Source organism: Capra hircus, chromosome 5 (genome assembly GCF_001704415.2).
Source record: "Capra hircus breed San Clemente chromosome 5, ASM170441v1, whole genome shotgun sequence".
In the NCBI taxonomy this organism is placed as follows: Eukaryota; Metazoa; Chordata; class Mammalia; order Artiodactyla; family Bovidae; genus Capra; species Capra hircus.
In genome coordinates this window covers 4584029-4600312 of record NC_030812.1, presented here as the reverse complement: position 1 = coordinate 4600312, position 16284 = coordinate 4584029, and the positions used below count along the sequence as shown (strand labels likewise).

Below are 16284 nucleotides of genomic sequence, written 5' to 3'. Positions count from 1 at the left end.
TTGAGGGGAATTTTCTCACCAAAGCCTTGATGCTCTAAACAGGTTAAGCTTAGTTTAACATTTATGTAATATTTGTTATCAGAATACCAGGTGAAAGAATTCCCTGGTGGAGCAGTGGATAAGAACCCACCTGCCAGTGTAGGGGCCACGGGTTGGATCCCTGGTATGGGAAGATTCCACATACCAGGGAGCAGCCAAGCCCTGCACCACCGCTCCTGACCTGCACTGTAGAGCCCACAGGCCACAGCTACCGGAGCCCACGTGACCAGAGTCTGCGTTCCCCACAGCCAGAGAAGCACCTGCAATGAGCAGTTTGCACCCTGCAGCAAAGAGCAACCCCCGCTCTCTGCAGCTGGAGAAGGCCTACACAAAGCAACGAAGGCCCTGCACAGCCGTAAATAAATGCACGCAATCATATTAAAAATACCAGATGAAAGAGGATAAGGAAGCTGTCATAGTTCATCAGTTTGCAGCACATCTCTCTGTAGATCAATAGCTCTATTTCTGTGTTTTGGAGTGTCATAATTTCCATGGAGATAATTTGTTCTTTTTTCCTCTGATTCTTAAAAGGAAAAAAAAACTGGAATTATCCTTTTTTCTTTTTTTCACATCAATTGTTACATCTAAGATTGTTCTAATTGGGAAATTGGGAAATTAGTTCTATTTTCCTATATTATTTGCTGAAGTCTGTGTGATTTCTAAACATTCTCTCAATATACTTATGTATTAGAATAAAAGTATACTGTATTAGATGTAATCAAAATTGAATATTTAAAATTACCATTAGTTGCATTTTACTTCTTATATACTTCATAGTTAAAATAATTCATTTGTTCACTTCCTTAGGGTGCAAACTTGACATTTCTGAGCTCTGATCATCCCAGACTTCCAGAAAGTGTGAAAGAGAATACAGTGCTTACACTTCGAATCACAAATGTTGACTGGAGAGCTTTGCCTTCTCTCAAGTAAGTCACACGTGCATCTGCCATTTTAGAGGTATTATTATTTTTTACTATACTGAAGTGAGATTCTATATGAAAGTGTTTGATTTTAGTTAAGATTTATATTAAAAAAATAAAGCATAGCTATACATGTCTATTTTATGTACTATATTGTGTACTCAGATACACTCCATGTGTGGGAACAGTTACAATCCAATGGAGATTTAAGGTGTCCCATTTTAAGTTTGTTGAAGTACTTAATTAACTTGCCTATACTATAACATTTTAATGTTAGTAAATGCTACCAAAGTAAAGATGAGATACGGTATAATATAATAACTTTTCCCATGTTTTTAGAGTGGTGCTTTTTCTAAGCACTAAAAAAATCTTGGTCCCACATGCTTGTGGACCATTGATTGATAATATACATAGTGAAAAAATAATGCTATGAATCAAAAGCTTTCAAATGAATTTGAGTTTTTTTTTTTTTTAAACCACAGAAAATATTTATGCTATTCTTGTGGAGTACTTTTTTGGTCAAAGTACAGTAACTGGTGTGCTATCAGTGCATTAGAGGCCATTTGCCGTAAATTGGCTATAAGGAAGCCTGTGCTTGTCTTTTATTGTATTGTTCAATATGATTGTATTTTTTTTTTTTTTTGCTTTTTAGACATCTTTACATTTAAAGGTAAAACTGCTTTTAAACAATAGTTTTAATTAAGTTTTTAAAAAGAAGCTTGAAATAATTATAAAACTGAATATAATGCTTAAAGGTAGTTCTCGGGAGATATAAGGATTTTAGTTTTGATTTAGCATATTCAGGATTAAAGCAGCAAGCAAAGGTGGGAGACTTGATTAACCCCTAAGTACTCTTCTATCTTTCTTTGAGAAGTTTTTGAGTCTAAAGCAGGGAAATCTTAGAGTTCCTATACTAAGACTGCAAAAGAGTATATTTGTATTACAATGGACATGTCAATTGCAGAACTGATTCTGTGGAACATGATGATGTAACCAATGAAGAAGCTAATGATAGGATGATTTTCAAGGCCATTCAAGGTGTGTATCATTACTATACTCTCAAATAGATTTATTTTCAGCCATTTTCTTTGTAAGGAGTAAAGCAGTATTTTCCAGATATTACTTAGTTTTATGACACTTCATTTATATTGCCTATTTGCTTCCTATCTTTTTATTTTATACACAAAGACATATTTAAAAATGTTTTTAGGATTCCGCCCACTTCAATGAGTCTAACTGAATAACTAGTATTATATCATTTATGAACTTAAACATTAGAAAGCACTAGATGGTGTGGTTTTAATCTATGAAATGGATATGTGATTTTTACTATGGAGTACTCATTTTATATATTATGGTATCATGAAGAGATTTGTGGTGGCCTAGTGTAGGAAAAAAATACTAGACTGGAAGCCACGCTTGGACCCCCATTCAGGAGACATACGACTTTGTGTGTATCTCTTGCACCTCTTTCTTTATGTCTAAAATGGGTGTAATAACCTCTTACTAATTTCAGAGTTGTTGTAGGTAATATGTGAAATATATGTAGGTTTGTACACTAAAATATTTTAAAGATTTGTTTCTAGAGTCTACTCTTGTAATTAGTACAGTTTATGAGGCTCAAATAGACAACTCCTTTGTTGACTCTCATAGTCAAGAAGGCAGGAAGGCATTAAACCAGTCATCACAGAAGTCAAGATATAATTTATAAATTTTGGTAAGTCCTTATTTATCATATAAAGATGATATGGGAGCAACAGGCTAAAAGCAGATTTGAAAGTTTTCTAGGATTGGTATTTGTCTCTGAAATATCCTTGAGGCTATTGTGAATAAAGTTTATTCTATCATGATCAGTATGATTTCTCACCCTTGTATCTAGTGACACTTTTTTCCCTCTAATGCATTATATTTAATAACTGCTTTGGTAAAGTTACTTATATTTTCTTAAGTGAAGATGGTACAAACTGCATCTGTCCCACAAAGAGAATGGGCCTAGGGATAAAACTTATTATAAATTCCTAGCAAAAAGGGTTACTTTAAGTGTAAAAGTATAGGATAGTATTCTAAAGCCTTGATGTTATTAAATATATGCTGTAATTTGAAGATTCCAAACGATTTTAGAAATTTTGAACTGATAAACTGTCAGGCAGATCACTCAAAAACTTGTAATTCAGTTGGTAGAAACAAAGAAAGAGGAATAAGATTAAAAACATAGGCTCATTAGGTGAAGTGGAAGCCGAGAAGATTTTTTAAACATGAAGATTTTATTTGTAACGCTGAGGTTATTTTCATGCTGATAAAGTGAACCATTATTTTCCTATATTTAAAATATAACACTCTCACCACACAGTGGCGCTATAGCTCTGATATACTTTATGTGTGATTTTTGTATATAACCCACTTTACTAAAAGCATTGTTTTTCAAAGCCTTTTGTCAGCCGTACAAAAGGTTGCATATTCACATCCCTTATATCAGATGTATCAACTTTTTTTTCTTTTTACCAGAGAGACAATTGCGACTTGATTCATGTGTGCATAGGGATAATAAGCTTCCATCACTGTTCTTCCTAAACAGACACGCTGAAAGAACAACTTCGTAAAAGAGGTGTTCGCACTTTGACTGGATTGGGAAAATACCTTCAACAACTGGACAAAGAAGGAAACGGACTTTTAGATAAGGCAGATTTTAAGCAAGCTCTAAAATTATTTCGCTTAGAAGTGTCCGAAAACGTAGGTACCACAGATAATTCACCGCAGTGGGTGACCATCATTCTTAAGTGGCCTCGCTCACTTTTCTACTGAAGTTTTTGTAGTTCGTTTGTCTGCGTCTTTATGCCTCGTTATCAGTATTAAGCCGACAGGAAAATCCTGTTGATTTTTTAAATGTCAGCATTCATCCCTCCTTCCTATGCTTATTCAGAACCTAATAAGCAGGTATTGTTCTAACTCTGAGACATATTTGTAGTCTTAAGGTCTTTATAATCAAAAGAAAGATATAAATGATTACAGAAAAAGCATGGTAAGTGTTAAAGAGAGAATGCTTTCGGAACATGTGAGATAAATTGCAAGCCAGGTCATGGAGAAGGAAGTTCGTGGGATTTCTGGAGTGGGTATGTATCAGAACTGAGATTTTGAAGGTTGAGGAGGGATTAGGCAAACGAGGGGAGGAGGAGCATGGATCAGACAGTGGCTGCTTGAGGAAAGGGAGAAGCCGATGTGAAGGCTTCAAGAGGGGACATGCTCTGACCATTCCAGGAATTGCCCCAAAGCCTTTACACCCCTGGGTCCCTCCACTGTGACTGGAGGTGCAGCCAACCTCTGCGTCTGCTGGCTGGATCTTCTCACCATTCAGGTTTTCTCTACTCAGAGCACTTCACTGACACCTCCGCCTACAGGAGCATCCCATCCGAACCGTGATCCTCTCTATACCATTTACCCAAAATGTAAATGTTTTCTTTATGCCACTTCATATATATTCTCATATTATTAGCGGTCCTCTTCCTATTGGAGGCATTCCAGTAAGTAAAGTGACTTCTTAATTGTCACAGATACAATACATTACAAATAATTAAATGGTCAAATTCAAGTAAATGGTAGCATTTTTATTGAAAGGAATAAATTTCAAATGATACACTTGATTTACTACCACTCTTAAATGTTTCTTAACTTTATGGAACTATCCCCATTACAGAGTTCCTCTAACTAAGCTTTCTTAGTACCTTTGATTGGATTTATATGCAACTTTTTGGAATTTCCTTATTAAGTCTACTACCTTGTTCAGGGCTAGGTATAGCCCTAAACATAAGATATAACAAAAGATATAGCAAAATACTATGATGATTATAGTCGTGGCCACATGTAACTTAAAGGTGTAACAGTAATCTCTCTCTGATTATTTCTAGGATTTTGAGTCTTTGTGGCTAATCCTAAATAGCAGTGACAGTGGCAGGGCTGATTACGGAGAACTCAAACGTGCCATAATTGGTGAGATGAACGAATATAGGAAATCATTTGTTCGAAAGGTAACTTTGTAAAGTAACCTTTCTAGTGAAAGTAAAGAAAGGGAAGTCGCTCAGTCGTGTCCGACTCTTTGCGACCCATGGACTGTAGCCCACCAAGCTCCTCCGTCCATGGGATTTTCCAGGGAAGAAGACTGGAGTGGGTTGCCATTTCCTTCTCTAGGAGATCTTCCCAACCCAGGGATCGAACCCAGGCCTCCCACATTGCAGGCAGACGCTTTAACCTCTGCACCACCAGGGAAGCCAAATAGTTACTTTTAATAGATTGTTAGGTTCATTCTTAAATCTTTAATGAATTACCATTGAAAAAGTTTTAAATCCCTTTCCCTGCAGTGTACTGTGGGTTTAGTAAAGCACAGAAACACACATACATGTACAAATCTACCCATTATACAGCAAGACAACCTATGTTTAAGGAAAATACTGTAAAAAGAAAAGAAAATCTGAAATTAAATTTCAGTTTACAAATTGTTAATTCCATAAATTTCTGGCTCTGTATAAGCTGTATGTCTATATCAATTATTAAATATCCCCCAAGCCTCAGCCTCTTACCTCACAGAACCAGTCTAAGAGGACACCTGTAAGATCGCTAGCATCAGAGTGGCCCAAGGGTCCAAGCTCAGTGTGTATGACCCTTGCCTGATGACTAAAAGATGTTTCTCTACTTTCAAAATACGCTTGCTAAACGTTAAAATGAAGACGAAAGTGACCATGTTAAACAATAATTTTAAAAGAGAGCCCTGAGCTTATAGGAGAGAACATATTACTTTGGTCCTAGTAGCCATTTTTAGAGCATACTTTTGAAAATGAAGTTTTTCTTTTGTATATGTACCTAATATGAAATGTACACATATCCCATATTGAAACAAAGATATTGTGCATAGAGTAGTCTGAACAATTACATTGGGCACAAATGGAAAATATAAAGATCTATATCTTTATGGGTCAAAAGGCAAGATAAAAATCTTATGTTAAATTAACCACATAATACTTATAAATTTGCACTCATGTTTACCTTACATGTCCTGGTGATGGATGTGAGTGTCAAGAACAGAAACTGAGGGGCTGTCTCCTTCATAAGCCTTGCTGCTGGGAATCAGTTTATCTCAGCCTCTCAGTCCTGTCCGACTCTTTGTGACCCCATGAACTGCAGTACGCCAGGCCTCCCTGTCCATCACCAACTCCTGGAGCCTACTCAAATTGTGTTGGTGATGCCATGCAACCATCTCATCCTCTGTCGTCCCCTTTTCCTCCTGCCTTCAATCTTTCCCAGCATCAGGGTCTTTTTCAATGAGTCAGTTCTTCGCATTAGGTGGCTAAAGTTTTGGAGTTTCAGCTTCAGCATTAGCCCGTCTAGTGAATATTCAGGACTGATTTCCTTTAGGATGGACTGGTTTGATCCCCTTGCAGTCCAAGGACTTACAAAATTCTCTCCAACACCACAGTTCAAAAGCATCAATTCTTCGGCGCTCAACTTTCTTTATAGTCCAACTCTCACGTCCATACATGACCACTGGAAAAACCATAGCCTTGACTAGACGGACCTTTGTTGGCAAAGTAACGTTTCTGCTTTTTAATGTGCTGTGTAGGTTTGTCATAGCTTTTCTTCCAAGGAGCAAGTATCTTTTAATTTCATGGCTGCAGTCACATCTGCAGTGATTTTAGAGCGCCCCCCAAATGAAGTCTCTCACTGTTTCCATTGTTTCTCCATCTATTTGTCATGAAGTGATGGGACCAGATGCCATGATCTTAGTTTTCTGAATGTTGAGTTTTAAGCCAACTTTTTTACTCTCCCTTTCACTTTCATCAAGAGGCTCTTTAGTTCTTCCTCACTGTCTGCCATAAGGGTGGTGTCATCTGCATATCTGAGGTTATTGATATTTCTCCTGGCAATCTTGATTCCAGCTTGTGCTTCTTCCAGCCCAGCGTTTCTCATAATGTACTCTGCATATAAGTTAAATAAGCAGGGTGACAATATACAGGCTTGACGTACACCTTTTCCTATTTGGAACCAGTCTGTTGTTCCATGTCCAGTTCTAACTGTTGCTTCTTGGCCTGCTTACAGATTTCTCAGGAGGCAGGTCAGGTGGTCTGGTATTCCCATCTCTTGAAGAATCTTCCACAGTTTGTTGTGATCCACACAGTCAAAGGCTTTGGCATAGTCAATAAAGCAGAAGTAGATGTTTTCCTGGAACTCTCTTGCTTTGTTACTGATCCAGCGGATGCTGGCAATTTGATCAGTGGTTCCTCTGACTTTTCTAAATCCAGAGAATAGGCAAAAGTAAACTTAGTTTACCAGGGTTACTACAACAAATACCATACACTGGATGACTTATGTAGCAGAAAATTATTGTCTCACAATTCTGGAGACTAGAAGTCCAAGATCAAGGTGTCAGCAGGTTTGGTTTCTTCTGAAGCTGCTCTCCTTGGCTTGTAATTAATTGGCTGTCTTCTCACTGTGTGTTCTCTGGGTCAGTCCCTCAGTCTGTGTTGTCTGTGTCCTAATCTCCTCTTCTCATGAGGATACCAGAAACACTGGATTAGGGTCCACTCTAATGATTTCATTTTAACTTAGTCCCCTAATTAAAGACTCTGTCTTCTGCAGTCACACTCGGAAGTCCTTGGATTTAGGGCTTCAACAAATGCATTTTGGGGAGGATGCAATTTAGCCTATAAGAGGTACCATATATATGTGACATTATTGTAAATAAACAAACTTCATTCTAGTTTTGACTCATCTGCAAATGTGAGATGTTGCTGTGGGTCTGTTGTGTGTTTCTATGGATCGACTCCTTTTCTCAGTAAAATACATTTTATGATCCACAGGATTGTGTTGAATTAGAGGAGCAGTAAAGCAACTAGCATTTCAAAAGGTAGTCTTAAGTTTCAGGAAATAGAGCAACAAAATCCATTTAAAAAATCGTTTCATTTTCTCATTGATTTTAGTGATAGGATATTTCGAGTTTACTTTTTGAATCAAAATAGTCCCAGCCATTTATCAACTTCATGTCACTCCTAGTGTGGGGGCATGCTTAAGTCACTAGTCATGTCTGACTCTGCGTCTCCGTGGACTGTGGCCTGCCAGGTTCCTCTGTCCATGGGATTCTCCAGGCAAAAATACTGGAATGGGTTGCCATTCCCTTCTCTAGGAGATAATCTAGACCCAGGGATCAAACCCTCATCTCCTGCATTGCAGCAGATTCTTTACTGTGAGGTTTTTACCGAACTCCTCAGTGTTGAAAAGAGGAAAGCCAGGGTAACAGAGGTTAAGTTACTTTTGCAAGGTCAGGGTGCTAGAAAGCCGTAGAACTAATGCTTAAGTGCAGGTCACCTAATATCTTGCTCCAGTATCTTTCTCCCTGTATTCATGATGCTCCCTTCATATTCCAGTTTAGTACTTTAAAACTGCTTTGTTTAGAGCTCAAAAATAGCCTACTGCAGAATGGAAAATTAGGTTCTAATGATTTCATAGGAAAAAATAACACTTTTCTCTTTATGTAGGCCTTTATGAAACTGGATTTTAACAAAACAGGCAGTGTGTCTATTATAGACATAAGAAAATGTTATTGTGCAAAGATGCATCCTCAAGTAATTTCAGGTAACTACTATAAGTCAAAATGCATTAGACAGATGTAAAGAGTAGACTTTTGGACTCTGCGGGAGAAGACAAGGGTGGGATGATTTGAGAGAATAGCGTTGAAACATATATATTGTCATACGTGAAACAGATGACCAGTCTAAGTTTGATGCATGAAACAGCAGTCAAAGCTGGTGCGCTGGGACAACCCGGAGGGACGGGATTGGGAGGGAGTGGGGAGAGGGTTCAGGTTGGGGGACACATGTACACTTGTGACTGATTCATGTCAATGTATGGCAAAAACCACCACAATATTTTAATGTAATTAGCCTCCAATGAAAATAAATAAATTTAAACAAAGAAAAAATGCATTAGATTTCAAAAATGTGAGTTAATAATAGTGTATCTATGAACTATATAAATTTATAGCATGGACTTGAGGCCAATAACAGAGGAAATATTTATTTTTTAAACCAGAAATGTGAGAGCTTCTTCATTTAAAAATTCATAGGTCTATTATTTGTACTTGTTTTTTTCACTTACGTTTATAATTGAGTTAACTATTTCCTGTTGAGATAGCGACAAACTTGAGTTAAAGCACAATAGGTTGAGAGAACAGATAATTACATGAGCAAGTCCTTTGAGTTTTATTGTCTGCTTATGGTTGAAGATTTAAGGCAGAATAAGGGAATAAACATACATATGTCTGTCAAAATTTGAAAATACCAAAATTGCTTAAAGAAAAAGGTAGTTAAGCTGAAATCACTCCTTCCCTTTAACCAGTCATAATACAATCAGAGATACTTATTTAAATAGCTTATTGTTCTAAGTTAAAAAATGAATTTTAAGAAAGATGACTTAGATGTTCTTTCCTCTCACTTTAAATAGCAAACTAAAGAATTAAAATTTTTTTTACATATGTGATTCTCAATAGCATCTTCCTATAGTTTAAAATTCGGAGAAGGCAATGGCACCCCACTCCAGTCCTCTTGCCTGGAAAATCCCATGGACGGAGGAGCCTGGTAGGCTGCAGTCCATGCTGAGTCAGACACGACTGAACGACTTCACTTTCACTTTTCACTTTCATGCATTGGAGAAGGAAATGGCAACCCACTCCAGTGTTCTTGCCTGGAGAATCCCAGGGACGGGGGAGCCTGGTGGGCTGCCGTCATGGGGTCGCACAGAGTCGGACACGACTGAAGCGACTTGGCAGCAGCATAATTTAAAATTAAACATGTTCAATATAACCCACCAGTAGAAATAGCCTACTTAATGTCAGAGATTAAACTAGAATGATTTAATCAACTGAAAGTTCTTCCAGCAAAGATGTTCATAGGCCTCTGAATCATGAATCCTAGTAATATTTTTTAGTTGCAGTTATGAGTAACTGCTTCATAAAGTAGCTAATGCCTTTCACACATTGCATTACTGTGTTAACAGCCTGTATATCATAGAGATTGGTTTCTTCTTTCCTCACTTCTAATGGGAATGAAACTGAGTTTTCTAAAACGTAAACAAATACAAACATATCTACAGTAGTAACTGTTATTTTGCTCATACATATATAGGATACACCCTATCAGACTGTTTTAAAAGATGCATCAAATATATAGTTAAGTCTCCATCATTAAATTCTAGTCCATGCAAGTAAATGTTCAAATAAATTGATGGGTAGTTTGACATAAGATTTCAAATTGCTGAAAAGATTTTATCAGGTGACTTAAGTAATTATCATCAGCTATTTTACTGGACTTTTAAGGACATGGTTTCATAGTCGGTACTATTTTACAGGACACTCCACAGAGGAAGAAATCAAAGCATCTTTTCTAGAGACGTTAAAAAATGCCTGCAGCAAGTCTGATGAGGTGTCATACGGTGAATTTGAAGATTACTATGAAGGTCTAAGTATAGGGATAGTAGATGATGAAGATTTTGTCAGCGTCTTATGTACTCCTTGGGGGATTTAGTTTTTTAAATGAATATGTCACCAGCACTAAGCATGGAGAGATGAATGTGAAGTATCAAACACCAGAATGTAGATCTCTAAGATTCTCTTTATTCTGTTTGTTTGTTGTGCTCTTAAAGAAGCTGGGCTTGGAAGGAGAAGCGTTCAGAAGGACAGATGGAAGGGCATATGTATAGTCACACACACGCAGGCCTGTGCTCACCTGTTTATAAGTTTCCAACGAGCTGTCTTTCTGGTTTTCCTGGTGGCTCAGACGGTAAAGCGTCTGTCTGCAGTGCAGGAGACCAGGGTTCGATCCCTGGGTTGGGAAGATCCCCTGCAGAAGGAAATGGCAGCCCACTCCACTACTCTTGCTTAGAAAATCCCATGGATGGAGGAGCCTGGTAGGCTACTATCCATGGGGTTGCAAAGACTCAGACACGACTGAGTGACTTCACTTCACTTCATTGATCTGTCTTTTTGATTTATTACTTATCTTGAATATATTTTAGAGGTCATTTCTATTAGCCTTCATAGGAAAGTAACATCTGTATCAAACAATAGGAAAGCAGATGTGAAACCAAGTTTCTTGCCCATTGATTTTTTTGCTACCTATTCCCCAAAATGTAATTGACACCATTCTCAATTTGGTGAACTAGATTTAGGCCCAAAGCCTATGAGACTGGATTAATTCAGCTTGCTTCAAACATCTGAAAATGTTAAATGAATTAAAGGATATGCAAAAGAAATTTTCCATGCAGTGTGATTATAGATATTTTCTGTAACATGAATATTTAGAATGATGGAGGTTACATCAAAAATGCTTATTTGAGCACTGTCTTATGATTTCTTGTCTCCCAAATCATGTACTATTGTTTGTTCAGTAGAGCACAGTGTAATTATTCTAGTGACCAGTTCTATCTGTTCTTTTGTTCTGTTTTTAACTGTGCAGTTTTTAATCTGTGTAATTCTTATCATCTGTATTATTTAACTAGAAGCAATACATAGTGGGAAGAGAAATATTTTCTTTGAATATCAAATAAAGATTTTAAAAAGTGTATTATCACTTATATGGACTAAGGGATAACTTAATAACCCTTAACCAAATTGTAAAAAGTTCATTTGTGTCCTAAAATGAATGTATGCTATTCTAAGTAGTACCTCTTTTGGTATACTTAACAACTGAAACATTTTTTTTTCTAAATAAATATTTAAAAGTTAGATGCAATCATTCTTTCTGAATTCTTCTGTGTTTCTCACTTCTGGGATATGCAGAGAGAAGAAGAACTTTATAGAGTTGTTTTCAAGTTTATAATTTAAAATTTTATATATTAAGATAACAGATTTAAAAAACTGTCAAGCAAAATAAGAAGTGGTTCAAAATGAAATATATACTTCATAAAAAATAAATTTTGGCATATAACTACATTCATCTATACCCTTGGCTACATTATCAGAAATGTGATGTGTGTGAACTCCATAAATTTAAAGTAGTACTTTTTCAGGATTCAAGGAGGTATTAAAACTTTCTACCGAATAATCAGAAACAAAGTATGCATAAGTATTTCAGTGCTTTTTTCACTAGCTAAATTATTTATTCCTTGGAATTTTCTTCAATTAGGTTATTTCAATTAAAACAATATGGTGGAAGATGTTTTGACAGAAATAAATCTGTAACACTATTTTTGAGTCACATGCTTTATCTTGGAAAAATTTATCCAACTGTAGTCACTTAAAACCCTATAAATCAGGATTCTTCTAGGGTTTAACATACTAATAGGACAGCCTATTCTTAAATAAACCTCTAACCTCTTAATATAAATATTTATGTGATTCTCTGAATATTTATGATTCCTATATTTAAGGGATATAACTTTTTATAGTTAATTTCTTATTATTTTTCACTGTTATTTCCATACAAAGCTATAAAATACATATTCAATATGTTATTTGACATATTTTGTTAAATTATAGTTGGTGGCACAATAAATCATTCTGCTTTTGTCCCATTGTCTACATTCTTCTTTGGCTTTACTATAATAAAATCTACTATTCAGTATTCAATTTCATAGAAGAGCATTTAATAGAAATTACATTTTCAAACATCCATAGCATAATAACTGACTTCTGACATTATATTTTAAAATATAGGCTTTATATTCCAAAAAATATCTCTTGATAAACTTTAAAATATTGTTATATGTTATAATGATTTTACATGAAGTTTATAGTTAAATGTATTTCACTGTTCTCAAGATCTTTAAAAGGTTAGTTACTTGTTTGTGGTATAGAATTGCTTTTCCAGTTAACCATACTGTTTATTGAATTCTATATCTTGATTTTACTGTTTCTATTCTTATACTTAAAGTTTTATAGAATTTTCAGGGAAAATTTACATTTTATTAGAAAAGAGATGTTATTTAGGAATGTTTAGCTATATTTAAATAGGAAAGAATATACACTGTATGATAGAGCAACTGGGATGGAGTATAGATAAGAGTGTATGTTCCTGTTTTAAATACAGTATATGAGTATATGTGCTTAATGAACCAGTGATTCTGCACAGGGTGAGTCGCTTAGAATAATTCATAATGTGATGCTGCTGTAAAACACGTCTTAGTTGATTAATGACTTTCGATTTCTAAATCTAACCTGTCCATTACTTCAAGCGAGAATTGTGAAAAGTAAGCTATGCTAACTACAGATTATTTAACGTGTATTTATGAGATTGTAGAGCTTGCAAAGTAAAATATAGACTGTAACAAGTTATAATCACTATTAGGTTGACCAGCGAGAGTAAGCATCAGCAGTGAAAGTGCTTAAAGAAGTACAAGGACCTGAGCCTGTAATACCGGAAGCCATGCAAGAGAAGGAGAGCCCAGTGGATTGTTTTAGTAACTGATAAGACAGAAAGCTCTCATCCCTGCTTCCCATTTTGATGTTTCTATGACTCCTAAGGACAACTTATTTATTGGATGTCTTCATCCGTCCTTGCTAAGTCACTTCAGTTGTGTCCGAATCTTTGCAACCCCATGGACTGCAGCCCGCCAGGCTCCTCTGTCCATGGAATTCTCCAGGAAAGAATACTGGAGTGGGTTGCCATGCCCTCCTCCAGGGATCTTCCCGACTGCGGGACTGAACCCACATCTCTTATGTCTCCTGCACTGGCAGGGGGGTTCTTTACCACTGGTGCCGCGTGGGGAGCCCTGGATGTCGTCCTAAAGTCAAGAGTAAATGCTTCGCGTTGGAGTCACTGTTCCCTTGATCATTTCTTCATTCAGTCATTTACACCTATTGTGTAACACCATCCATACAGTTGCCCGAGGCAGGGATAGTCTAAGTTTTTCTCACACTGTATATCCACTCAGTCTCAAGTCCTCTGGTTCCCTTCTTTGGAATCTGCCCCATTCATTATTCTCCGTTGCTCATGCCTTTGCTCAAGCTTTTACCACATACCCCCTCATCAACTGTCCCTTCCCAATCCTACTTCCATCCATCCTACGCATTACTGTTGGAATGATCTTTCTAAACTATACATGATTAAAACCCTTCCCTGTACTCCGTATCTTTCAGGAAAGTTCCAGCTCCTTACCTTAACATGTAAACCTCACTGACCTTGTCCCCTGAGCTCCTCTCTTTCCACTCTGGTCACTCTCCATGACCCTCCAGCCATTCTAAACCATGTACAGTTTTAAAATGGGCTGTGAGCTTTCAAACTTCTCTTCTTTCAGAACTGCTCTGCTATAATACTTTTGTCCAAAATTATTTATTCCACTCAATGCATCCCACTTAGCTCATAGACTACCTCAAGAACCATCTCTTGTAGAAGCTACAATCAGACAGACTTTTGAGTCTGATGTGGTTGCTCTTCCTTGGGATCCCGTTGGCCCCCTGGATGCCTTTAATCTGGCATTTATCACTTTATACTATAGCAATTACTTTGCTTGTGTTTCTCCCACTAGTTTGTAAGATCCTTGAGGATAAAAACCATATCTTAATCAGCATTATGACCCTGGTGTCTAGCACAGTGTCTGACCTGTGGTTGGTGTTAAATCAAAATCTCTTGACAGGATACATGTGAGATTTAGTAAGCAGCAACTGTTAATGGGGAATAGATGGGGAAACGATAGAAACCTCGAAAGACTTTATTTTTTTGTGCTCCAAATTCACTGCAGATGGTGACTGCAGTCATGAAATTAAAAGACGCTTGCTGCTTGGAAGAAAAGCTATGACCAACCTAGACAGCATATTAGAAAGCACAGACATCACTTTGCCAACAAAGATCCATTTAATCAAAGTTATTGTTTTTCCAGTAGTCATGTATGGATGTGAGAGTTGGAGTATAAAGAAAGCCGAGTGCTGAAGAACTGATGCTTTTGAGCTGTGGTGTTGGAGAAGACTCTTGAGAGTCCCTTGGACTGCAAGCAGATTAAACCAGTCCATCCTAAAGATTAGCCCTGGGTGTTCATTGGAAGGAATGATGTTGAAGATGAAGCTCCAATACTTTGGCAACCTGATGCAAAGAACTGACTCACTGGAAAAGACCCTAATGCTGGGAGAGACTGAAGGCAGGAGGAGAAGGGGACAAAAGAGGATGAAATGGGTGGATGGCATCACCAACTCGACAGACATGAGTTTGAGCAAGCTCTAGGAGTTGGTGGACAGGGAAGCCTGGCGTCCTGTACTCTATGGGGATGCAAAGAGTTGGACATGACTGAGTGACTGAACTGAGCTAAACTTTTAATGGTTCTTATTTTTGGATATTTTTGCAGTAACATTTTAGCACAGACCATGTAAATAGTATGAATGTGCAGTTTCCTGAAAAATTCAGTTATTGGAGCAGTAAGTTTCCCTAATAAAGAATGCAGAGACTGCACTTCATCAACAAGGCCTCACGGCTCAGAAGCTATTATATTCACTAGATAATTAGCCTCCTAAATACAATGGGTTTTATTCATGAAAGCACCTTCTTGTGAGACGCCTAAATGGTCTTGTCTCCACCTGGGGATCAGAACGACTTTGGACTGACCGGTTGTTAAAGATCCGGTAACCAGATCCCTTCCCTGGAGTGTTGCTGCAGCTTCCTCTGGTGAGCCGTTCAGGTGTAACATTGACTGGAGTTCCCGAAAGGGCAGGCTGCTGGAATTTCACTGAGTTTACAGAAGAGGCTGTGGAATCTATCTGTGCCTCCTTGCTAAGATGTGCTCATTAATAAACATCTGTACATGCGACAGAATTTACTCTGAAATTTATTTCATTGTAATTGGATGGTGAGGATAGAAGGAATAGCTAGTTCTCACCAACCTCAAAGATTTGAGGGAGGGAGGGGACGTCAGAGTTACTACAAAGAATCTATTACTTGTTTGCAACTAAACTAGCTACTCCTAAATTAGCTGTCAGTTGACAGCTGCAGTTCTTGGTCAGACATGGCAGTAAGCACCACAGACACAAACATGGCATAGCATAATGCTGAAAACAGTAGAGTTAAAATTCTAATTCATGATTACTATCACAAGCATAAACGAGGCACAGTAGAGCATGGAAGAGCTGTCTATGTCATTCCAGGGGAATAATATTAATACTAACACACCATTCTGAAAGTACTCGCTTATTAAGGTATTATTGAGATGGCAGTTAAAAGGTTCTACATATCAATAAAAACTGAAACAGCAAAGGTTTTGGAAATTTAGTCATGGAGATTTTACGAAAGTATTAGTGGATATACATTGTCAGATTTCTCTCTTTAATAACTCATATAAGCTGATTTGTATAGTTTTTGGGTAT

At 37.1% G+C, this 16284-nt stretch overlaps 1 protein-coding gene across 1 annotated transcript in view; it reads left to right on the top strand.

Annotated features, from left to right (window-relative positions):
* CAPS2 (calcyphosine 2) overlaps positions 1-10763 on the top strand; it is a 53238-nt gene extending 42475 nt beyond the window's left edge. The window contains 6 exon segments of the mRNA XM_013963641.2: positions 847-965; positions 1924-1997; positions 3535-3689; positions 4862-4981; positions 8480-8576; positions 10347-10763. Of these exon segments, the coding sequence (XP_013819095.2) occupies positions 847-965; positions 1924-1997; positions 3535-3689; positions 4862-4981; positions 8480-8576; positions 10347-10522 (741 nt within the window). The 3' untranslated portion in view covers positions 10523-10763.